Source organism: Nerophis lumbriciformis, linkage group LG12, assembly GCF_033978685.3.
Source record: "Nerophis lumbriciformis linkage group LG12, RoL_Nlum_v2.1, whole genome shotgun sequence".
In the NCBI taxonomy this organism is placed as follows: Eukaryota; Metazoa; Chordata; class Actinopteri; order Syngnathiformes; family Syngnathidae; genus Nerophis; species Nerophis lumbriciformis.
Window position 1 is genome coordinate 40,212,536 of NC_084559.2, and position 25,454 is coordinate 40,237,989.

The 25,454-nt window shown below is 39.3% G+C and overlaps 1 protein-coding gene across 8 annotated transcripts in view; it reads left to right on the plus strand.

Annotated features, from left to right (window-relative positions):
• The window catches only part of LOC133623351 (ADP-ribosylation factor-like protein 15), a 314,561-nt gene that overhangs the window by 88,445 nt on the left and 200,662 nt on the right, over positions 1-25,454 (plus strand). The window contains exons 1-2 of one of the 8 annotated variants that reach the window (XM_061986573.2): positions 24,529-24,920; positions 25,000-25,065. The exons of 4 other annotated variants lie outside the window; for them this stretch is intronic. Coding sequence is in view for 1 of the 4 variants with exons in the window: in XM_061986569.2 (XP_061842553.1) it covers positions 24,912-24,920 (9 nt within the window). In the remaining 3 variants the exon portion in view is untranslated. Of the gene's footprint in view, positions 1-24,523; positions 24,921-24,999; positions 25,066-25,454 lie in introns of those variants that run through there. 3 more of the 8 variants (XM_061986575.2, XM_061986569.2, XM_061986574.1) reach the window with 3 other exon arrangements.

Consider the following 25,454-nt stretch of genomic DNA (forward strand, 5'->3'; position numbering starts at 1 on the left):
CCTCATTTTGCTCCTATAAACTCTGTTGATTTTCTATCGTTTGGCCGACAATAAAGCCAGGGTTCTCCCCAGCTTGCCAATATACCCCAAACCATCACCCAACCATGCAAATTTTGCATTTCCTTTGGAAATCGAGGTCCCAGAGTCTGGAGGAAGACAGGAGAGGCACAGGATCCACGTTGCCTGAAGTCTAGTGTAAAGTTTCCACCATCAGTGATGGTTTGGGGTGCCATGTCATCTGCTGGTGTCGGTCCACTCTGTTTCCTGAGATCCAGGGTCAACGCAGCCGTCTACCAGCAAGTTTTAGAGCACTTCATGCTTCCTGCTGCTGACCTGCTCTATGGAGATGGAGATTTCAAGTTCCAACAGAACTTGGCGCCTGCACACAGCGCAAAATCTACCCGTGCCTGGTTTACGGACCATGGTATTTCTGTTCTAAATTGGCCCGCCAACTCCCCTGACCTTAGCCCCATAGAAAATCTGTGGGGTATTGTGAAAAGGAAGATGCAGAATGCCAGACCCAAAAACGCAGAAGAGTTGAAGGCCACTATCAGAGCAACCTGGGCTCTCATAACACCTGAGCAGTGCCAGAAACTCATCGACTCCATGCCACGCCGCATTAACGCAGTAATTGAGGCAAAAGGAGCTCCAACCAAGTATTGAGTATTGTACATGCTCATATTTTTCATTTTCATACTTTTCAGTTGGCCAACATTTCTAAAAATCCCTTTTTTGTATTAGCCTTAAGTAATATTCTAATTTTGTGACACACGGAATTTTGGATTTTCATTTGTTGCCACTTCAAATCATCAAAATTAAATGAAATAAACATTTGAATGCATCAGTCTGTGTGCAATGAATAAATATAATGTACAAGTTACACCTTTTGAATGCAATTACTGAAATAAATCAAGTTTTTCAAAATATTCTAATTTACTGGCTTTTACCTGTATATCCATTCATGCAATGTATCACTTTAATTTGTTTTCACGGAAAATACCCTTATTTTTAAGGTTTTTAATACTATCGTCATATTGTGATAATAATGCATGTTGATGACCCTTTAGTGTCAACTAGAGTTGTGCCGATACCAATAATTTGTTACCGGTACCAAAATGTATATCGATACTTTTCAATACTTTTCAAAATAAATAGGCCAAAAGGTGAACCAAGAAAAAGTGTCTAGAAAGTGATTTTCGTTCCCACGTCTGGGCACTACTCTTTTTTTGCATTTTTGGATAGACAATGCCATTGTGGACATTAGGTTAAAAGTTCTCCGCAAAATATCCTGGCGGTTTTTTTTAGAGCCATAAATGTATAAAAATAGGAATTACAAAAAAACGAAAATCTTATGCAGCTGTTTTGTCTTGTAAACGTATTTACATTCATTCTGGAAACAGAATCTCTCTCACAAATTGACATTAATACATATACCTAACATTTGAAACAAGTATTTTAGCACTGGTAGACTTTAATTGGAATTTAAACCATGAAACATACAAAACAAATAAAAAAAACGCTTCAAAATAAGTGAATAGCAACCTGTACAATTGAACATACACATGGTACATTTTGCTAAACAATGATGTTTTATACATTAAAATTTTCAGTAGATACTGTGTTATAAGAGGAAGTAAAAAATTAAATTAAATAAAGAACACTTTGGCCCAAAATGGCTGACATCAATCAAAATATCGAATAATGCCGAAAAATGGAAATACAACAAAAACTGCATTACAGTTTAGAATGTGTACACAATATGGTATAAAACAGTATTTACTTGAACAAAACAATGTGTTGATGTCACAGCAGGTCTTGAGTATTTTTTTAAATACATTTTATTATTATTTTGTCTTAACTTTGCACATTGTTAAAGCCATATCTCAAGAATTCTTTGATAGATTTTCCTCAAATTTGGCACAAACTCAAACAATGATTATTATAATTTTTTTAAGGTCAAGTGCACTGTAACCTCACATTCTATTTTAAAAGTATTTAACTTAAGTAACTAAAAAGAAAAGAAATAGTAAAATACTCTGAGGGATTTTTCTCAAATGGGGCAAAAACTCAAATTTTTATTAGAGAACTAACTGATTAAGTGTGACTTTGCGTATTCTGAACGAGGGAGACATTGTTCATCTCTTAGCTATCACTAGCATCAGAGCCTTCTTCCCATGTGCTTTTATCCTCTGTTTCCATGGAAATATTGGCACAATTTTGGCACCGACACAAATCAGTACAGGACAGTCTTGCAGACATACAGGAACATCTTCCTGTCTCACATTTGCTCTGCTTGCAGCTGCAGTGGACTACCTTTAACACACTATCAGGGGCAGGATTTGTAGTCATCCATGTAACTTTTAACTCCCCATCCGCAATGTGCCATCCATTGCCATTGGGTAAAGGGACAGACATTATTCCTTTGAGAGAATGTCTCATCAAGCACAATGTCCTAGTCCACTCAGCAGTGACACAACTTGTGAGGAACCTGTTAAATGTTGAATACTTAGACCAAGACATAATAATTTGGGTGTCTGCCTCCGACCTTTAGATGCCCATCCATCTATTTTCTATCGCTTATTCCCTTCGGGGTCGCGCAAGATACGTAATGTCTTGACAAACAGATATCACTTTTAGGTTCACATCTTCTGGAATATCAACATAACAGGCTAATAATGTTGGTTTCTCTGTTGCACCTACAATCCAAGCAATAACAATGTACAGTTCAAGTGGCACAACAGATTTTGCACCGGACACATTTAAATCATCTTATGTGGGTGGCCAGGAGCACGTCATACCGGGAGAGTCACATAATAGCTGCTTCAATATCAGTGCTGCACTATAAAGTGTCCTCCTGTTCTCAGTAGTTTGCGGACCAACTGTTGTTCTTGCCATGTGTTCAGTGTCACTTTCACCTTGGCTTACTTCAGTTGACTCAGTTGTGTCTGTATCTGATGGATGAGATAGCCTGTCTATCAGCTTATCTGCAGACAATGTCTCAACAAAAAACAGTTCGTAGATGTTGCGCTTGAAACACCAGTTGGGGAAAGTCCAGTCAGCCTTCTCTTTAATTTATCCTGCCTGCAACATAAAAACACAGGGAAAGAGGAGCACAAGGGTGTAAATAAAGATATATTCATAAGTATTAGTAGTTTAAATATACTATCAAAGCCTTTTTTTAAATTATTTATGATTCTTTTGATATTTTCCAGCATAAAAGTGTTTTACATCGCTGCCAAAATAAGCTTCTGTTGTTACCTGTAGTTTGAAGCATCACAATCTTCATGTTTTTGCACCGTATTTAAAAACATTTGTCGTAGCTGGTTCATTCTCAGCCCCTCCTGATTAACAATTATCCTTTGGCGGATGATCCTCTCGCAGAATATGTTGTAGCTGGCATCAAAGGTTGGTTCACTTCTGAAAAAAAAACACACACACACACACACATTTAATATGTGCCAAAAGGTATGCAGTCAAGATTGTAGCTACATACAAACAGGAAAAGTCAATTAAAAAAGTGATTTTCTATATTCATTTCATAATTATTGACACTGTCATGCATCTATAATCCATTCATCCATTTTCTACCGCTTGTCCCTTTCTGGGGTCGCGGGGGGTCGCTGGAGCCTATCTCAGCTGCATTTGGGTGGAAGGCGGGGTACACCCTGGACAAGTCACCATCTCATCACAGGGCCAACACAGATAGACAGACAACATTCACACTCACATTCACACACAAGGGACCGTTTAGTGTTGCCAATCAACCTATCCCCAGGTGCATGTCTTTGGAGGTGGGAGGAAGCCGGAATACCCGGAGAGAACCCACGCAGTCACGGGGAGAACATGCAAACTCCACATAGAAAGATCCTGAGCCCGGGATTGCACTCAGGACTACTCAGGACCTTTGTATTGTGAGGCAGATGCACCAACCCCTCTACCACCGTGCTGCCCATATGAATTGTAATTTATAGTGTGTATATAATTGATAATGCAATTTAATAACTCACACTTCTTCATCTGCGGTTCCAGTAAGTGTTACATCAGACTTTGTCATGAAGCTGGTGTACTGTCTGTAACAGGACTTGTGGAACCGCACTTCCATGGCCACACAGTCTCTGTCTTCAATATGCAAGAGAATGCTACTGTCTTGCCTTATCCTGGCAGCGTTCATCAACTGGCCTAAAAATAAAAGATGATTAAATGGTTTTTATGTGTGTAAGGGCTACGTGTAGCATGTGTGTGTGTGTGTGTGTGTGTGTGTGTGTGTGTGTGCGTGTGTCAGTGTGTGTGTGTGTGTGTGTGTGTGTGTTTACCTGCTGAAAGCGTTTCTGCCTGTGAAAGATGGTCCCTCTGCTGTTTGCCTCCCACAGTAATTCTCTTGTTCGTTTTCTTGCAAATGGTGCAAATGGCAGGGAGCACAGGGCCAGCAGAACCGATAGACAGGCCCGTCTGCGATTTTAGTTTTTTCTTTGGAATGTCTTATGCCATAAACTCATCTTGAACCACATCCAGCCGATTGGCCAGTTTTTCGGCGGAATCCAAACCCTTCTTATCAATGAACTAAGGCTGAAACGACGCGTCAACGTAGTCGACGTCATCGGTTACGTAAATACGTCGACGCCGTTTTTGTGCATTGACGCATCGCATATTTACGTCACACTACCGTCATAACGGAGCGCAAAGCAGATGATGCGCGCGCGGTGCGAGCGAGGGAAAAAAAAGCACGCAAAAAGTCGTCAAAAGTGTGGGAGTATTTCAATAAACGGCCTAATAATGTTGTAGTGGCGAACAGCTGTCTCGTCAGCTGACGCGCGAGCTCTCAACCGTGGCTGCTTAGCAACCAGCCAAACCCCACTTAATAAAATTATATTTTATCTTAGAGCATCAGGAGGATGAAGTCGCTCAACTTAAAGTGTTGGATTTAACTGTGTTGGATCATTGACTGCTGGTGAGGGCATGGAAAAAGGGACATTTTTCTACCAGTAGACAGCGTTTAAGATTGAGTGTTTCACTGCTAAATTAATAATATATTTATATTGAATATGGATTTTAAATATGTATCTAAATAGGTGGTTAATTGGTTAGGTACTTATGTATTTGCATATTGGATTTTCTGTTGCATTTATCTATTGTGTTTCTGGGTTTAAATGTATTTTATATGTATCTTGGTGCATTTATATTGAGACAATTTATTTAAAATCTGTTTTAACTTAAAGGGAAACGATGTGTCCATTTTCTTGCACTTGTTTAATGGTTCAGAGTTTGATAGCCTAATTAATAATTGTAAATTATGGGATTGATAATTGATTGATTTTTTACAGCATGTTAATCTTGTGGTGTTTTGTCCTTAAAGGTTTTTCACCTACTAAAGAAGCTAAAGGCTACTAAAGACAGCTAATGACAGCTAAAGAAACTAAAAAGACTAAATATGAAAAAAGAAGCTGTTTCTTCGTTGGAAAAACTGTTGCAAACTAAAGGAAAATAAAAGGAAAAAGTAACTACAGTCTGGTCTTTTGAGTGAAATCCAGAAGCCACATTCAGCATTGGTACATCCCTTCAAGTGTGGGATAAGCACAGCGAAAAAAACAAAACACTTGACAGTTGTTGTATGCACACTGTGTCGAGCGGAAATGGCCTATCATAGCAGCACAACGGCTATGAACGAACATTTGAAAAGAAAACACCCGACAGCGTTCTTGCCATCACCATCAACTAGTCAATCGTTCATGTGAGTATACGTTGTCATCATTACACAAAAACATGAATGTGTCATTTGTATCTGCGTTGTAAATTCATAAACTAAAACACTGTTTCGCTCTGAGAGGCGCGTTTGGCGTGCCTGTTCAGTGTTTACAAAGACGCGCTCCTCTTTAACACTAACGTTAATTAGTTGTGCAAATACCTTTTACAACATTAACAGTTACATATACTATGTACAAACGAACAATTAACTTTCACTTTAATCATACTATCATTGTTGTGTTATTAAGCAAAATAAGCAATACTTTTACTTTTGTTGAAATGTTTACACTGTTACAGAATATTTCGTTTTGCACTTTTTTGTATTGGATGTTTATCTTTATTTTTGCATATTTTAAAGCAAAATAAGCAATACTTTTACTTTTGAAATGCTTATACTATTGCAGAATATTAAGATTTGCAATGGATGTTTACTTTTATATTTGCACATTAAAAAGCAAATAAGCTACTTTTAATTTTGTTAAATGTTAAAAGTTTTAAATGTTTACATTGTTACAGAATATTTTGTCATGTTGTTGTCAATGTTGACTGAGTGGCCATACTTTTTTTTTGTAAATAAAAGGCATGCCTTTTGAAAAAACTGGCCTACATTTATTTTTTCATCTTCATTTTAAATTAAAAAAATAATCGGTAAAAGGAAAAATAATCTATAGATTAATCGAAAAAAATAATCTATAGATTAACTGATTAATCGAAAAAATAATCTATAGATGAATCGATAGAAAAATAATCGTTAGCTGCAGCCTTACAATGAACCTCCGGTAACAAGTCGGGTGAAGCCCAGCGTCATCAGGAATATCTTTAAATTCAACATTGATATAGCATGTGAATGTCTCGGCTACTTTATGAGACTCACCATCACAGCAAAGCCACCGTTTTAAACAATTCCTGTAAGTATCCCACCTTCTGATAGTGAAATCATTCATCTTTTCATTCCTGACAGACGTAACATCCATGTAGCATATTTTGTTGTTCTTTTTTAGAACTTTTTTAAGGTGTTTTAGAGTATTTTCCTCTTCATCGCTAGGCGTTGTTGACATCGCCATTTTGGATCTGCGCGGCTATCTGATTGGTCGAACGTGAAGCACGTGAAAAAACGTCACCTCTTGGGACGAATATATTGTTACGCCAAGCAAGAAATAGTCCTGACTTTAAACACTAATTAAAAATAATTGCCTGGATGTCCAGTGGAGAACTTTTTTTTTCTCATTGAAAACCAAAATATCTTTTTTAAGAACCAAAAATTATTTAGTGCCCAGACATGGGAACGAGATGAAACGAAAAACGGGTTCACCTTACGGCCTAAAAGGGAACTACAACACATTTTTGTATTGGCTCTATTTGTACAGAACATCTTACAATACATTAAACATATATTTCCTATTGCACTCATATAAGAACAATTTTAGAAGGTTAAAATAGAAATTAAAAGGCATTAAACACATTTCACTTTTGTTGTTGCACTCAAAGAACAATTTTCTATATTACATATAGTCTGCATTAATCAAGGATTAGGTTAGAACAGAATAAATAGATTTATTGACAGTATATTAATTTAATCATGATTTATGGTTGCCACTCCTGGTCAGTGCTTTAAGAAAAATACAATTATTAGTAAGTACTAAACTATGGATAAAAGTACACAGATAAGACATGTAGCAGGTAAAACATACATTTGTTAAAGATAAAACACAAATGGTAGGAATTTGTTACACAATTCAGTCTTTTCACTTGCATTAGTTGACACCAATTTGGCAGTTTTAACTCTGCTAATATTTGGTATCAAGCCAAGCAGCCGTGTCCGTGTGTATCCGTATCTACATGTTATGTATCTACATGTACACAGCAGGGGGTCTGGTTAACTATGTTAAGAGAATAACGTATGTGTCTTTTTGAAAATGGCAACGTGTTGGCTGCGTGACATCAGTGAGGGAGTGGGCGAGTAAAGAGAGAGAGAGTGTGCACTGTGCAGTAGAGTGATGAACGGTCCGGTTGTGTCCTGCAGTTCGGCGGCCTCGTCATTCTGACCCGAAAGTGAAGCTTAGCAGACCCAAGTGAAGGGTGTTACCCCCGACAAAAACATTGTCTATCCTGTGCTCCTTGACGACGGTCTCCACCGCAGCCAAACAGCAGGACAGGTGTAACAACTACATTATTAACTGTCACTCTTTATAACTCCTTGTGCAGATCTGAATGTTCATTATTTAAATGTTTACCTAAGTTTGAGGCAAAGGTGGTAATACTAATCAACACGTTTGGCGAGGCGTGTTTTAAAGCAACACTTCCCTGTTTAAAGTGTCACCTTTATCGTTAGTTTTGAAGTCCAAATACAGTACCTCCATATTGTACTTCACACACCCTCTTTATTAACCAGTAGAATTGTAGTTTTTTATGTTACCTTTGAAGCCCAAATACCTCCATATTGTACTTCACCACACTGTTTATTAACCAGTAGAATTGTAGTTTATATTGTTAGTTTTGAAGTTCAAATACCTCCATATTGTACTTCACCACACTGTTTATTAACCAGTAGAATTGTAGTTTTTATTGTTAGTTTTGAAGCCCAAATACCTCCATTGTGCACTTCATACACCCTCTTTATTAACCAGTAAAATTGTAGTTTTTTGCCATTCTTCCCCACCACAATGTTATTGCTTGTATGCACTTTGTGTGTACGTTTTGACACACTCAACATCATGGACTTCGGCACTGTAGTCATCGCCGCACAGCATCATGTGGATGAAAAACCAGTACCGGTATTTTTAAAAGGCAGTATAGTACCATTTCCATTGCATTAGTACCGGTATACCATAAAACCCTACTATCAACAAAACATGTAAGTGTACAATATTCACTACTATGTTATATCACATCAACATAAGTTGAAGCACACACTTTATCAGCACTCATTGTCTTTGTTGAAATCAAACAATGTAAAGATGGGGATATTATAAATTAAGAGTTTTGTCCTGTCTTAGTCACCATTGAAAGGTTGTCTAAAACCTGCACGGAGTGAAAGTTTTTTTCTAGCTTTCTTAACCGACTCTTTTCTTGTACTGTCAATTGTCTTGCTGGGATGACGTCTCTGTGGATGACATCACTTGTTGGACGTGTTACCGAAAGTCAGAACTGGCCCCAACACACCTCAGAGGAAAATGCGCTCATCAGGGGTCAGCTCCCACTGTGTGTTGCACAGTGCTTGCACACAGTGGCAATTTCATCCAACTCTTTCTTAATGAAGGTGCAAAAATACAGAATATGTAAGAAATGCTTGATAAAGAGTAACAAAAAAGTGTGAAAATATAAACATAGAGAAACATGAAAATAACTATTTTCTGCCAGTAAGTTACAGCTGTGCTCAAAAGGGTGAGCCCGGTCTTGGTTGGGACGAGCGCCTTGCATCATTTACAGACCACATTGGTCTGACTATGGTCCCTTTTTAAAAATGTTCCTGTTTTATCCACAATTTCTTCATTTTTACTTTGTCTTTTCACTCCATGCAAAGAATTACAACTGTGAGACAACAATATGGCGCAACCAAACGTCATAGTTGATACTGTTACCTGATTGGCTGCTAGCGTGTCACTCCGACTGATCAGTGATCACTTCCTGCGTTGCTCAGTTATCAGAGAGTGAGTGCCCTTTTTCATGCAACCAACCTTGCTTCACAACTTCCGCTTTTTTTGGACCATGAAGAAAAAAATGTATCGAACGTTTTATCGAAAACATTTTTATTGATATTGATTAAGTATCTATCACAATTTCGTTTTAATCGCCCAGCCTGAGGGTCGGCAACCCGCAACTGTAGAGCCGCATGCAACGCTTTAGCGCTGCCCAAGTGGCTCTCTGAAGCTTTTCCAAAAATGTATGAAAATGGAAAAAGGTGGAGGAAAATCTTTATTTCTTTTATTATGGTGTCTGTAGGAGGGCACACATGACACCAACCTTTTTACTTGTTAGAAATCCCACTGTTTATATTAAACATGCTTCACTGATGAGAGTATTTGGCGAGCACCGTTTTGTCCTACTAATTTCAGCGGTCCTTGAACTGACCGTAGTTTTACATGTACGACTTTCTCCGACGCTGCCACAGAAAGACGTGTTTTATGCCACTCCTTCTTTGTCTCATTTTGTCCACCATACGTTTTATGCTGTTCGTGAATGCACAAAGGTGAGCTTTGATGTTATTGACTTGTTGGTGTGCTAATCAGGCATATTTGGTCAGTGCATGACTGCAGGCTAATTGATGCTAACATGCTATTTAGGCTAGCTGTATGTACATATTGCATCATTATGCCTTGTTTGTACGTATATTTGAGCAAATGTAATTTTGTTCTCTTATGTCCTCTGTGTATTTAATGTACAAAGCCCGTTTCCATATGAGTTGGGAAATTGTGTTAGATGTAAATATAAACTTTTCAACCCTTATTCAATTGAATATGCTACAAAGACAAGATATTTGATGTTCAAACTCAAAAGTTTTTTTTTGCAAATAATAATTAACTTAGAATTTCATGGCTGCAATACGTGCCAAAGTAGTTGGGAAAGGGCATGTTCACCACAGTGTTACATGGCCTTTCCTTTTAACAACACTCAATAAACGATTGGGAACTGAGGAGACACATTTTTTAAGCTTCTCAGGTGGAATTATTTCCCATTCTTGCTTGATGTACAGCTTAAGTTGTTCAACAGCATGGGGGTCTCCGTTGTGGTATTTTAGGCTTCATAATGCGCCACACATTTTCAATGGGAGACAGGTCTGGACTACAGGCGGCCAGTCTAGTACCAGCACTCTTTAACTATGAAGCCACGTTGATGTAACACGTGGCTTGGCATTGTCTTGCTGAAATAAGCAGGGGCGTCCATGGATGGCAACATATGTTGCTCCAAAACCTGCATGTACTTTTCAGCATTAATGGCGCCTTCACAGATGTGAAAGTTACCCATGTCTTGGGCACTAATACACCCCCATACCATCACAGATGCTGGCTTTTCAACTTTGCGCCTATAACAATCTGGATGGTTCTTTTCCTTTTTGGTCCAGAGGACACGACGTCCACAGTTTCCAAAAACAATTTGAAATGTGGACTGACAGAACACTTTTCCACTTTGTATCAGTCCATCTTAGATGAGCTCAGGCCCAGCGAAGCCGACAGCGTTTCTGGGTGTTGTTGATAAACGGTTTTCGCCTTGCATAGGAGAGTTTTAACTTGCACTTACAGATGTAGTGACCAACTGTAGTTACTGACAGTGGGTTTCTGAAGTGTTCCTGAGCCCATGTGGTGATATCCTTTACACACTGATGTCGCCTGTTGATGCAGTACAGCCTGAGGGATCGAAGGTCACGGGCTTAGCTGCTTACGTGCAGTGATTTCTCCAGATTCTCTGAACCCTTTGATGATATTACGGACCGTAGATGGTGAAATACCTAATTTCCTTGCAATAGCTGGTTGAAAAAGGTTTTTCTTAAACTGTTCAACAATTTGCTCACGCATTTGTTGACAAAGTGGTGACCCTCGCCCCACCCTTGTTTGTGAATGACTGAGCATTTCATGGAATCTACTTTTATACACAATCATGGCACCCACCTGTTTCCAATTTGCCTGTTCACCTGTGGGATGTTCCAAATAAGTGTTTGATGAGCATTCCTCAACTTTATCAGTATTTATTGCCACCTTTCCCAACTTCTTTGTCACGTGTTGCTGGCATCAAATTCTAAAGTTAATGATTATTTGCAAAAAAAAAATGTTTTATCAGTTTGAACATCAAATATGTTGTCTTTGTAGCATATTTAACTGAATATGGGTTGAAAATGATTTGCAAATCATTGTATTCCGTTTATATTTACATCTAACACAATTTACCAACTCATATGGAAACGGGGTTTGTATATTTGCATGTCTCGTGACATATTATCTGTATGTATTTCTGATAGTTGTTTGTGTGCCATGTTGTTCCATACCACAGCAAACGTTACTCTTCTTGCAAAGATTGTAATCAATCCATTTAAGGCTGAAACGACGCGTCGACATAGTCGACGTCATCGATTACGTAAATACGTCAACGCCGTTTTAGTGCGTCGACGCGTCGCATACCTTATTTCCTTGAATAGCCTCCGGGGCGCTAATTGATTTAAAACCTCTTCTCACTCCTGCGCTTACCAAAAGGCGTGGGGTAAATTTAGGCCTGCGCTTATAAATTTGAGTGATGTAAGGATGCCATCATGAAAAGCACATTAAATAAAAAAAACGTTATTATGGTCTTACCTTTACTTATAAATGAGTATTCTGATTAAAAGCATCGATAACTTGTTTATAGAAGTCTTCCTTATCTTTCTTCAGTTTTAAAAGTCTCTCTGTCTCGATGGAGATATTCCTTTAAGTATTACCTCCTGCTTCAATTGAAAGTCCAGTTTAGAAAACTGTTTTATTTTAGATATGTAATCCTCCATGTTAAAAGTGCAAGCAAACGATCGCTGCTCACTCTTGTTGCTTGTCTTCTTCTGCAGCACCGGTCTTCTGCAGTACCGGTAGTCGCAAGAAGGATCACTAGCGCCCTCTACCAGCAGGAGGCAGGATTCATTTAATGACTCATATTTGACACACGCAGCTACGGTATATTAATAAAACATAGCTGCTTACTGTTCTTTTTAGCATATTCAATAGCTTGGACCTTAAATCCTACTGAATAGCTCTTAATGTTCTTCCCTTTATGCGATTTCAAATGATTGAAATCAGCCTCCTCCATTTTGAAAATGATGACTTGTGACATGACGAGTTTGACCCGGCGGAAGTTCTAGGCCTATGCTAATTATTTTGCGAAACGAGTTTGACCCGGCGGAAATTCTAGACATGCGCTAATAAAAATAATATTTTGCGAAACGAGTTTGACCCGGCGTTAATCCTGAGCCGGCGGTAATGCTAAGCATGCGCTAATTATTTTGCGAAACGAGTTTGACCCGGCAGTAATTCGAGGCATGCGAATACTATATACCCGGCGCCAATTCAAGGAAATACGCACTTTTTTGTATTGGATGTTTATCTTTATTTTTGCACATTTTAAAGCAAAATAAGCAATACTTTTACTTTTGAAATGCTTATACTATTGCAGAATATTAAGATTTGCACTGGATGTTTACTTTTATATTTGCACATTAAAAAGCAAATAAGCTACCGTACTTTTAATTGTGTTAAATGTTAAAAGTTTTAAATGTTTACATTGTTACAGAATATGTTGTCAATGTTGACTGAGTGGCCATCCTTTTTTTTTGTAAATAAAAGCCATGCCTTTTGAAAAAACTGGCCTACATTTATTTTTTCATCTTCATTTTAAATAAAAAAAATAATCGGTAAAAGGAAAGATAATCTATAGATTAATCGAAAAAAAAATCTATATATTAACGATTAATCGAAAAAATAATCTATAGATTAATCGATAGAAAAATAATCGTTAGCTGCAGCCTTAAATCCATTAGAAGAGGACAGCTTGCCGTTTCCTTTAACTTGGACACACACATCTATACCTTTGGCCATTCTAAGCCAGTGATTTCCAGGAGTTTTCTCACCCTCTGAGAATCCTCCGTTTTACTAAAGTTTTCCAATGTTGTTAAAATGTGTAGTATTTAATATTACATTTCAACATTTCTGTCAACAAAGATTTGTCAGCCTGCGACACATAGCCATTTTGATAGTAGGCTAATATAGCTGATATAGACACTTACATCATGTGTTACCTTTATTTTAAGACATATATATATAAGGCTTTTAACTTTGTGTGTCTCCAGACAGATTTTTTGTTCTTGTATTTTTGGTCCAATAGGGTTCCTTCAACATTTTGGGTTGCCGACTCCTGGCCCAGCCCTACTACTAATAATAATAATAATAATCTAAACTATGATCTCTCGCATTGTTTTTGTAAAGTAGACCTTCGTTTTTTGTCCTTTTTTTTCATGGAAATGCAAGCAGGTAATCGGTGGTTGTAATGTTTGCCCACAGTGACGCATGGATAGACCGTCACTGAATTACACGTACAAATTCACATTATTGTCCCGGCAATATACATGTCAAAGCCTCTTTCATGGCTGTTGGTTTGGTGCACTTTGTACACTTGTGTGTGTGTGTGAACCATGACAGCAGACACTTACTGCCACATCCAGATGGTGCTGGAAACAAACAGGGCCAGGCTGTAGGACCCCTCAATGGGACCGTCTAGACTGGTCCTTTAGCAGACAGATACAGCCTCCCATCAAATTAGCGTTTGTCAGATTTATGGTAATGGCCTGCAACAGTCTTCCTGTCAGTGACATCAAGATTTACAGCACCCCCCTATCCCCCACCCCACCACACACACACATATAGAAAAACCCTCTTCAGCACTCTTCACACTTTTTTTCAGCCCCAAAATGCCTTTTTCTCTCTTTGCTTCTGAACAACTTTCAGAGACGTCTCTCTCTCTCTGCATTGGGAAGAAGTTGTTGAAGTAGTGTGTGTGTGTGTGTGTGTGTGTGTGTGTGTGTGTGTGTGTGTGTGTGTGTGTGTGTGTGTGTGTGTGTGTGTGTGTGTGTGTGCCCATCAGGGAGGTTAGTGAGAGGGCTGAGAGATCCTCGGTCTCACAATATTAAGTGTGGACAAAAAAAAATAAATAGAAGACCCACTCAGGGTGGCAAAAGCACACAAGCCCCCTTTTTGCTTGCGCAACAATGGCTTGTGTCAAGGTTTCCGGTTAATCCTCTGTGATGAAGCCTGAGTGTTTTTGGGCTGGTGTGTGTTGGGGCGTGTGGGAGGTTCCACAGCGAGCAGAGACACATTATTGATGGAAATGTATGTGGACTTCGCATCGGCCCTCTCTCTCATGTTGCTGTTTTCCGCCTGTAAACCGATACGTGGGCCGGACCACTGGCGATCCCAGTGTGAAAGGCCTCCTGACAGACCTCTCGTCCATTCTCAGCCCAAATGTTTTTCCAAGGCTACCTCTGTGCCTTTGATCTTCCCCCGTACCCCCCTTCACTCCCACCAAACCATTCAAGGGTCGCAAGCCACCATGTCGGAGCAGAAGGATGGCAAAAAGAGAGTGTTGGGGGCTGGGGGTGGGTTCTAAAGTCTGCCCACTCCTTTAACGTTAAGTCAAATACTGCACCTGTTTTTAAACGCTATCCACGACAGCCCCTTCTTCCATATATTTGTTTAGTCTGCAACAAGAAGGCACACAGCGAGGATGCACCGCAACATCCCGGCTGAAGCCCTTTCTGTCGCCTCATTTCTACGAGACACCTTTGAAGGTGCCAAAGCGGTTCAAGTTTTCATAATGCTTGTGCAATTTGTTCCACTAGAAAGCCAGGGGGCGCTCTAACTTCACTGTAGATCTTGGCGGCGTCCGTGTATGTGTGTGTGTGTGTGTGTGTGTGTGTGTGTGTGTGTGTGTGTGTTCCAGCTTGTCTCCTTGTCCAGACACCTTAGCGTCAGGGCAATAGTGTTCAAGCTCTGAAATGAAGGCCAGACAGACAGAAGTGGGGTGAATGAATTGGTAGAAAGAGAGTGAGAGAGCGAGGATGTGTCTTCAGTATAAAAGGATGATGTGCCTGCTGCAAAACAGTGACAAGAAAATCAGCTTTAAGGGGGGGACGGGGGACGGGGGCACACACGGGCATAATAGTTTGTGGGTTTATTTGTCGACTCAAGTAAGACACGGTCTACTTCCCCAGACGGGATATTGAGCTGGTGCAGTATTATTGCTCCATGTCTGTGTTTACCATCCACTCCATCTACCAGATATCACGTCTACAGCCATTCATATTCCACATTCCCTGGGTCCTTGCACACAACTGGAGGGTCTCGTAGCCCCCAAAATTCCCATGTATTCTTGTTGTGTGTGTGTGTGTGTGTGTGTGTGTGTGTGTGTGTGTGTGTGTGTGTGTGTGTGTGTCTGTGTGTGTGTGTGTGTAAGCCCTTGTAGCCGTGATCTATTTCTGATGACTGGCACCTGTTTTAGTGTCCTTAGTCGGCCATCATTTTTAAAGCGCAGTAAATCTTAAATTCCCCCCCTGTAGCTACGGACAAGTGTGTTGCAGTCGGCAATGGGTACCTTTCACATTTGAGTACAAGCGCTACCAATTCCCAGTACTTGGGAACAGCGGGACCCATCGATACTAATTTCCGCTACTATTTTTGTGTGTTAAAATGTGTTAGTAAATGTAAAAATCTAAAAATGTTTCTATAACAGGAAACAGTTATCTTGTTTTCTTACACTTCTGTGTTTATTTACAAGTACAATGGAACATTGATTCACAAACTCAATTGGTTTTTCAACATGGTTTGTCAATTTAAAAGTGTGTATAGTGAAGCAATGTTCTCCATAAGAAACAATGTAAATATGATTAATGGGTTCCAGACTTGACCAAATTTTAGTGAAGGGGTGTACACAATATAAAGTGCTGTACAGTAGTGTATATCAAAGATAACAAAGGTGATGGATCAACTTTCTCTTTATTAACAAGTAGGGGTATAACGGTTTTATCGATGCTGCGGTATTATGGTTTCAAAGTCTTCACAATAAAGCCTTGCCGCGTGACGGTATCAAACAAAAACTTGGTGTGCAGTCTTTAGCTCTCACTAGATCGGTTCGCAGCCGAGTGTGAAGTGACTGGGATGAAAATCAGCACTTCCAAGTCCGAGTCCATGGTTCTTGCCCGGAAAAGGTTGTAGTGCCATCTCCGTGTGGTGGAGGATATCTTGCCCCAAGTAAAGGAGTTGAGGTACCTTGGAGTCTTGTTCACGAGTGAGGGAAGAGTAGATCATGAGATCGATAGGTGGAGCGGTGCGGCGTCTGCAGTGATGCGGACTCTGCATTGGTCCGTTGCGGTGAAAAGGAGCTGAGCTGGAAGGCAAAGCTCTCAATTTACCGGTCTATCTACGTTCCTATCCTAACCTATGGTCATTAGCTTTGGGTGATTACCGAAATTAGTTTCCTCCGCCGGGTGGTGGGTCTCTCCCTTAGAGATAGGGTGAGAAGCTCTGTCAATAGGGGGGAACTCAGAGTAAAGCCGCTGCTCCTCCACATCGAGCCAGATAAGGTGGTTCTGGCATCTGATCAGAATGCCACCTGAATGCCTCCCTGGGGTGGTGTTTATGGCGTGTCCAACCTGTAGGAGATCACAGGGAAGACCCAGGACATGGTGGAGAGACTATGTCTCCCAGCTGGCCTGGGAATGCCTTGGGATCCACCGGGAAAACCTGGACAAAGTAGCTGTGGAGAGGGATGTCTGGGCTTCTCTGCTTAGGCTGCTGACCCCGCGATCCGACTTCGAATAAACGAAAGAAGATGGATGGATGGACTCTTTAAATTATGCTGCTAACAAACAGACAAACAAACCCTGGCGAAAACATAACCTCTTTGGCGGAGGTAAGAAAGTCTGTGTTCTGCCTTTTGTGTCGCGTGTTTCCAAGGTGACACATAGCCAGCCGGTCGCATTGCAACAAAAAAACCTGTACTCTGGGGAATAGGAGTAAACTGAAAAAAACGCTCGACAAATCCTCAAGCCATCCTTTGTCGATGTCGGGGGTGGGGCTGGAGTCTATCCATTTGCCATGGAAACAGTCAAAAACCAGCCCGTTTTGAAAAGTGGAACCTTACTGTACTTTTGAGCGCCTACTTGCTTTGTCGGCACGGAAAATTGCAACATGACATTACTCGGAGGCAGTCTGGTAGCAAGAAAACACTGACATGTGTCGTGTTGAAAAGTCCAATTCAATAAAAAGTTGTAGTAAAGTATAAAGGTGGTGTTGGTGAGGCTCTCTCTCAACCCCCCTTCCCCCTTTCTTTCTCCGCCTTCTTTGCCAACAAGTGTCTTTAATAAAGGTAAAAGTGATGATAAATATTCTTATTTTCCATTTCATTTATGATTTATTGGCATTTTGTGTTGTTTTCTGTGTAAAACTACAAGTCTTCTCTATATAAAGTGTATGTGTACATTGTTTCCAATGGGAAATATTGTTCAACGGACCTTGTAAAACAACTGAGTATTGCAACTCAACAAATAGTATTTGTTTACAAGTTTGAGCTCACATTACAGTGGTACCTCAAAACACTTGTATCTCAAATCACATGAGCCATTGAAATTAATTTAAAATAATGTAATCAAAAATGGCACAATTTTAACAATGAACATGCCCTTTTAAAATAAAAAAAAACGACTAAGATAAATATATTTTTTGAAAAACAATAGAGTTGAATGTAGTACTACAGTATTTTTATGAAGTAATAGAATAATACTGTATGGCTTTTACGCATGGACGTCTTTGAGTGACGGACTGCAGGTCAGTGTTGACTGCAAGCGATGGATTTATGTCTGTGTACCAAAGGTAATGCTCAATCGCCCAGTTTGCAGAGTCAGGAGAGAGAAGGAACTGGAACATGTTGGGTACAGCGTCGCCAACTTCTCCATATATCTGCCGTTTGTATGTTGAATCTTGCTTCTATGTGGTCGGCCATGTTTTTGATGTTTTTTTTAATTTCTTAAATCCACTGGGGGTCGTCTGCTTCTTCTCGGCACGCTCCTTTGCACTCGCTTTCTACGTTCCGGTGGCGGGAGGGCAGATTGTGACGATTTCCGACTGTGAGCTGTGGACAGTCACTACTTCAACCAGCGGTGGGCAGGCTAGTAACTCTCATTTATGGTCGCCACTTAGAGTGGAAAAAAAACCAAAGACATCTTTCAAAACTGTGTGAGTGACTATCAGTGGTACTTTAACTTTAAAAAGTTGAGGTACCACTGTATATAGGGAGGGGTATCGAATGTGGTACTTTCTTTGACACAGACCAAACCCCGTTGGTCGTACCGGGTACTGATTCACAGAAACCCAACAGTGCTACGTCACGCTCAGCACTTGGCGATCACTCTAGCAGCACTGAGAGTGGACTCAGCCAAACCACCTCTAGGTCAGGGTCCCAAAATGTTGAAAGAGCCATATTGGACCAAAAATACAAAAAACACGGCGAAAAAATAAAGGCCTTATATAAGTCTTATCATAATATAATATAATATTATCAATATTAGGGCTAAGAAATTAGGGGTGACACCTCATGATTTGATCCGATTTCTGTGGTCATGTTTTGATTCAGAATCAATTCTTGATTCAACTCGATTCAAACTGATTTTTGCAATGTATTATTTAGTAAAATAACTATAACAAAACTTTTTCAAAACAGATTTACAGGTTAGAAAAGCTCCTTCTGGTTCCATGAGGCCAGCCTAAAACGTATTTAAAAAAATGTATTCTTCTTAAAAAAAATGAAATAAATACCTATGTATATATCTTTTGAATCGATTTTGGATAATTATGAATCAATTCAGAGTCGGGATGAATAAAAATCGCGATTTCAATGTGAATCGATTTATTGATAAGAAATGTGATAATAAAAGAAGACATAACAACTGGAAAGCAGGTATCACAATCAGCTCATTTTGAAATGTAAAAAATTAGATGTTATTATTCAAAACAATGAATATTATTAACACACACAAAAGTACCGATTCCCACATTGGTTCAAATGTCTACAGTACCCATCCCAAAAGCTCTCCAGTCGTTAAGCTACTTTTGGTGCATTGTTGAAAATGAGCATGAATGGTGAGTGAACAAGTGTGTGATGCAACGAAACTCAGAGTGTGAACACAGAAAAACATAATTCTATGGTCAAATAAATAGTGAGGTTTTTTTTGCGTAGCGGGGACCCCGGCCTTTGACACGGTTGGCGCGGCAACAAGTGAGCATGGGAAGAGTCCAGTGTGCAGATTCTTGTGCGTCTCTCTTAATGAGAATGGCATGCAGCTCGCCCCGCGCACCCTCTACCCTCACTGTACTGTGTCCCACTGTGCAAAGCGGCAAATAACAACAACTGAAGAGGGGAGAAGATGAATGAATGTGCCCACTCCTCCTCCTTCCTTTCCCCCATAGTTCCCCACTACTCTCCCTTCCATTGCTGACTGGCCGCTTTCTCCGGTTTTGTGGGCCTGTGTTATGACTGTGTACATGCTAATCTGTTAGGGTCAGAACAGATGCCCGTCCATATAAAGGACTGTCATTTTCAAAGGTCAGGAGTGAGCCCTGGTCACAAGTGTTGTCCTGACGTGCCGTCTGCAAATATAAAAAAACGACTAAGGCTGCAGCTAACGATTATTTTTCTATCGATTAATCTATAGATTATTTTTTCGATTAATCGGTTAATCTATAGATTATTTTTTCGATTAATCTATAGATTATTTTTCCTTTTACAGATTATTTTTTTATTTAAAATGAAGATGAAAAAATAAATGTAGGCCAGTTTTTTCAAAAGGCATGGCTTTTATTTACAAAAAAAAAAGTATGACCACAAAATATTCTGTAACAATGTAAACATTTAAAACTTTTAACATTTAACAAAATTAAAAGTAGCTTATTTGCTTTTAATGTGCAAATATAAAAGTAAACATCCAGTGCAAATCTTAATATTCTGCAATAGTATAAGCATTTCAAAAGTAAAAGTATTGCTTATTTTGCTTTAAAATTTGCAAAAATAAAGATAAACATCCAATACAAAAAAGTGCAAAACGGAAATATTCTGTAACAGTGTAAACATTTCAACAAAAGTAAAAGTATTGCTTATTTGTTAAAATGTGCAAAAATAAAGATAAACATCCAATACAAAAAAGTGCAAAACGAAATATTCTGTAACAACAGTGTAAACATTTCAACAAAAGTAAAACTTTTGCTTATTTTGCTTAATAGCACAACAATGATAGTATGATTAAAGTGAAAGTTAATTGTTCGTTTGTACATAGTATACATAACTGTTAATGTTGTAAAAGGTATTTGCACAACTAATTAACGTTAGCGTTAAAGAGGAGCGCGTCTTAGTAAACACTGAACAGGCACGCCAAACGCTCCTCTCAGAGCGAAACGGTGCTTTAGTTTATGAATTTACAACGCAGATACAAATGACACATTCATGTTTTTGTGTAATGATGACAACGTATACTCACGCGGACGATTGACTAGTTGATGGTGATGGCAAGAACGCTGCCGTTGTGCTGCTATGATAGGCCATTTCCGCTCGACACAGTGTGCATACAACAACATTATTAGCAGAGGTGGGTAGAGTAGCCAGAAATTGTACTCAAGTAAGAGTACTGTTACTTTAGTGATTTATTACTCAAGTAAACGTAAGGAGTAGTCACCCAAATATTTACTTGAGTAAAAGTAAAAAGTATGTTGTGAAAAAACTACTCAAGTACTGAGTAACATACACACACATATCATATATATATATATATATATATATATATATATATATATATATATATATATATATATATATATATACACACACACACACACACATATATATATACATACATTGATATATACAGTATATAATTTATATTTATTTATTTTGCCGTTTTTGTTTACATGTTAAAGGTGTTTTAATAATTATACATGCATGTTTAACATATAGATTCCTTTCTTTCATGAAGACTAGAATATAAGTTGGTGTATTACCTGATTCTGATGACTTGCATTGATTGTAATCAGGAAGTAGTGCTGGTAACGTCCACGTTTTCAAATGGAGGAGAAAAAAAGTTCCTCCTTTCTGTCTAATACCACATGAAAGTGGTTGTTATTTGGCATCTTATTTGTCCAGCTTCCATATTCGTTTTTATACACTTTAAAAGAAATACATTGGCGGCAAACTCCGTAGCTTGCTAGCTTGTTTGCGCTGGCTTTCGGAGACTCTTATTTTGAAAGCGCAGGCGCGATGGAGCGGGACTTTTATTGTGAAGACAGGAACTGTGCAGTCAGTCTTTACGGTTGAAATAAAAAAGGGTCTTTTTTCCTTCACACTTTTGATTGATTGATTGATTGATTGGAACTTTTATTAGTAGATTGCACAGTACAGTGCATATTCCGTACAATTGACCACTAAATGGTAACACCCGAATAACTTGTTTCAACTTGTTTAAGTCAGGTCATGTGACCCCTGGCTCTGTTTGATTGGTCCAACGTCACCAGTGACTGCATCTGATTGGTGGAACGAAGTGAAACGTCACCAGTAAGGCAGGCACTTTGAAGGTCTGTCTGACAGACCAAAACAAACAAAGCGTGCATTAACAGATCGATAAAAATTAGTAGCAAGTAGCGACCTGAATGTAGATAAAAGTAGCGGAGTAAAAGTAGCGTTTCTTCTTAGGCCGTTTATTGAAATACTCCCACACTTTTGACGACTTTTGGCGTGCTTTTTCCCCCTCGCTCGCGCCGCTCGCATCGTCTGCTTTGCGCTCCGCCATGACGCTAGTGTGACGTAAATATGCGACGCGTCGACGAACAAAAACGTCCTCGACGTATTTACGTAACCGATGACGTCGACTACGTCGACGCGTCGTTTCAGCCCTAGACTTGATGCTTGCATTTCGTGTCTTATGTCCGCCTGTTTGCAGTGACTATAATTCCCAGAGGTCTGTATCCCACGTATCTTTTTCAATCCACTGTGGGCTTTTTATGTAGGTATGAGCGCCTTTTGGGAAAAATCCAGGAGCTACTTTATTTTCCAGACTATAGAGCACATTGGTATACAAACCACACCCACTAAGTTTTAGGGGAACATTTTTTTTCCATATATTAGCCGCACCGGACAATAAGCCGCAGATATATACATTGGGAAATTACAAAACCCAAAACCAGTGAAGTTGGCACGTTGTATAAATCGTAAATAAAAACAGAATGCAATGATTTGCAAATCCTTTTCAATTTATATTCAATTGAATGGACTGAAAAGACAAGATACTTAACATTTGAACTGGAAAACTTAGTTATTTTTTGCATATATTAGCTCATTTGGAATTTGATGCCGGCAACATGTTTAAAAAAAGCTGGCACAAGTGGCAAAAAAGACTGAGAAAGTCAAGGAATACTCATCAAACACTTATTTGGAACATCCCACAGGTGAACAGGCTAATTGGGAACAGGTGGGTGCCATGATTGGATATAAAAGCAGCTTCCATGAAATGCTCAGTCATTCACAAACGAAGATGGGGCGAGGGTCACCACTTTGTGAACAAATGCGTGAGCAAATTGTCAAACAGTTTAAGAACAACATTTCTCAATGTGCTATTGCAAGAAATTTAGGGATTTCACCATCTACGGTCCGTAATATTTTCAAAAGGTTCAGAGAATCTGGAGAAATCACTGCAAATAAGCGATGATATTACGGACCTTCGATCCCTCAGGCGGTACTGCATCAAAAAGCGACATCAGTGTGTAAAGGATATCACCACATGGGCTCAGGAACACTTCAGAAAACCACTGTCAGTAACTACAGTTGATCGCTACATCTGTAAGTGCAAGTTAAAACTCTACTATGCAAAGCGAAAGCCATTTATCAACAACACCCAGAAACGCCGCCGGCTTTGCTGAGCCCGAGCTCATCTAAAATGCATTGATGAAAAGTGTTCTGTGGTCTGACAAGTTCACATTTCAAATTGTTTTTGGAAACTGTGGATGTCCTCCGGTACAAAGAGGAAAAGAACCATCCAGATTATTCTCGGCGCAAAGTTCAAAAATATGGTATGGGGGTGCTCCAGCGCCCCCCGCGACCCCAAAGGGAATAAGCGGTAGAAAATGGATGGATGGATGGATGGGGGTGTATTAGTGCCAAAGGCATGGGTAACTTACACATCTGTGAAGGCACCATTAATGCTGAAAGGTACATGCAGGTTTTGTAGCAACATATATTGCCATCCAAGCAACGTTATCATGGAAGCCCCTGCTTATTTCAGCAAGACAATGCCAAGCCACGTGTTACAACAGCGGGGCTTTATTGTAAAAGAGAGCGGGTACTAGACTGACCTGTCTGTGGTCCAGACCTGTCTCCCATTTAAAATGTGTGGTGCAATATGAAGCCTAAAATACCACAACAGAGACTCCAAACTATTGAACAACTTAAGCTGTACATCAAGCAGGAATGGGAAATAATTCCACATGAAAAGCTTCAAAAATTGGTCTCCTCAGTTCCCAAACGTTTACTGAGTGTTGTTCAAAGGAAAGGCCATGTAACACAGTGGTAAAAATGCTGCTGTGCCAACTTTTTTGAAATGTGTTGGTCCCATTAAATTCTAAGTTAATGATTATTTGCAAAAGAAAATTAAGTTTTTAAGTTTGAACATTAAATATCTTGTCTTTGCAGTGTATTTAATTAAATATAAGTTGAAAAGGATTTGTAAATCATTGTATTCTGTTTTTATTTAAGAATTACACAACGTGACAACTTCACTGGTTTTGGGTTTTGTAGTTATTTAAACAGAACGTTTTTTTTACATACCTTAATTGTTTCTAAACGGTGCCTGTCACACGGCAGTAAAAAGGCTGATCTAACAAAACAGAAGTCATCGTCATGGACCCACTAGCTGCGGAAGCTAGCTCTTCGATCAGCTAAACAGACTCAATAACTCCACAGTGACGTCTTGGTGAATTTACTGAGGAATTTGTGAAATTGAAACAATACAAAAATAATGCCATTATAAGTTAATAATACTAACACAGACACTCGCAAACGTTTTAGCTAGTAATGCTAACGACGCTAGCTTCATTACATTATGATAGCACATGCAAATATACATGAAAACACCCCTGCATACATAACACATCGGACGGTTTAGTAAGTAACAATTATATTGTAAAACTTAGAAAGGTTGCTTGGAGTGATGAATAAAGAGACCATACGAGTAGAAACGCATACCTGCCAACTACTCCGGTTTTCCCGTAATTAGTACGGTTTTCATCAACCTATTCCGGGTTACGGTTGCAGTGATAAAAAATACGTTTTTTCATTAATTAAATTTTTTTTTTTTTTTTTAAGTTTTATTCACGAAATCGCGTAACAACAATGACAATCGACACTGCTTCCCGTAACTTCCTATCGAGCCATTCCGAATGCCATGTGTAACACGGGTGGGAAATAAGCCATATTTCCTCTCATGACATTTCCTCATATTACCTGCGCCGTTTCCACGTTTAATCTCGCGAGTTTAACACAAGCGCTCACGTGACCCGCTGCAGCCAATCACGCTCTATAAAATCCAGCATTCCAAGATGGCTGCCAGGTGCGGTGGCTAAGCCTGGGGACATATGAAGCCGGTATGTTTTAAAGTTGTCGTTTGCTTGCATATTGTAAAAACAACCGTCCAACATTTTACAACTAATTGTAAATTTGTAGGTGCCGAACATCAGGGACGTGTTGCGACGAGAGAGTGTGTCGATGATAAGATATTAAGCCGAGTTGGTAAGTGAATCTGTTTGCTAATAGTAGCGACTAGCCGTACCCATGTATTTCCTATGGGCGGTTAGCATCGGGTTTTAAATCCCGTTTCCTCCAATGTTTCTGATCCGATTGAATTTATATTTATGTCGAGTCTTTATTTTGGGTATTTACATATGGCAACTGAGTGTTGTGGCGTTTTAAGGCCATTTGCACTGTTTATGCTATGGTAAAGACAATGAATGAATACTGTAGTGATGGGTTGATGAGGCGTCATGAAGCGTTTCGACACATTGCAAAACTGTATTGATACTGTGTTGATACTGTGTCACTAAATAATGACATCTGCTGGACATTAAAAATCCCTACAGGCAACCTATGGACCGACTCAACTGACACTGATTTTATGACCT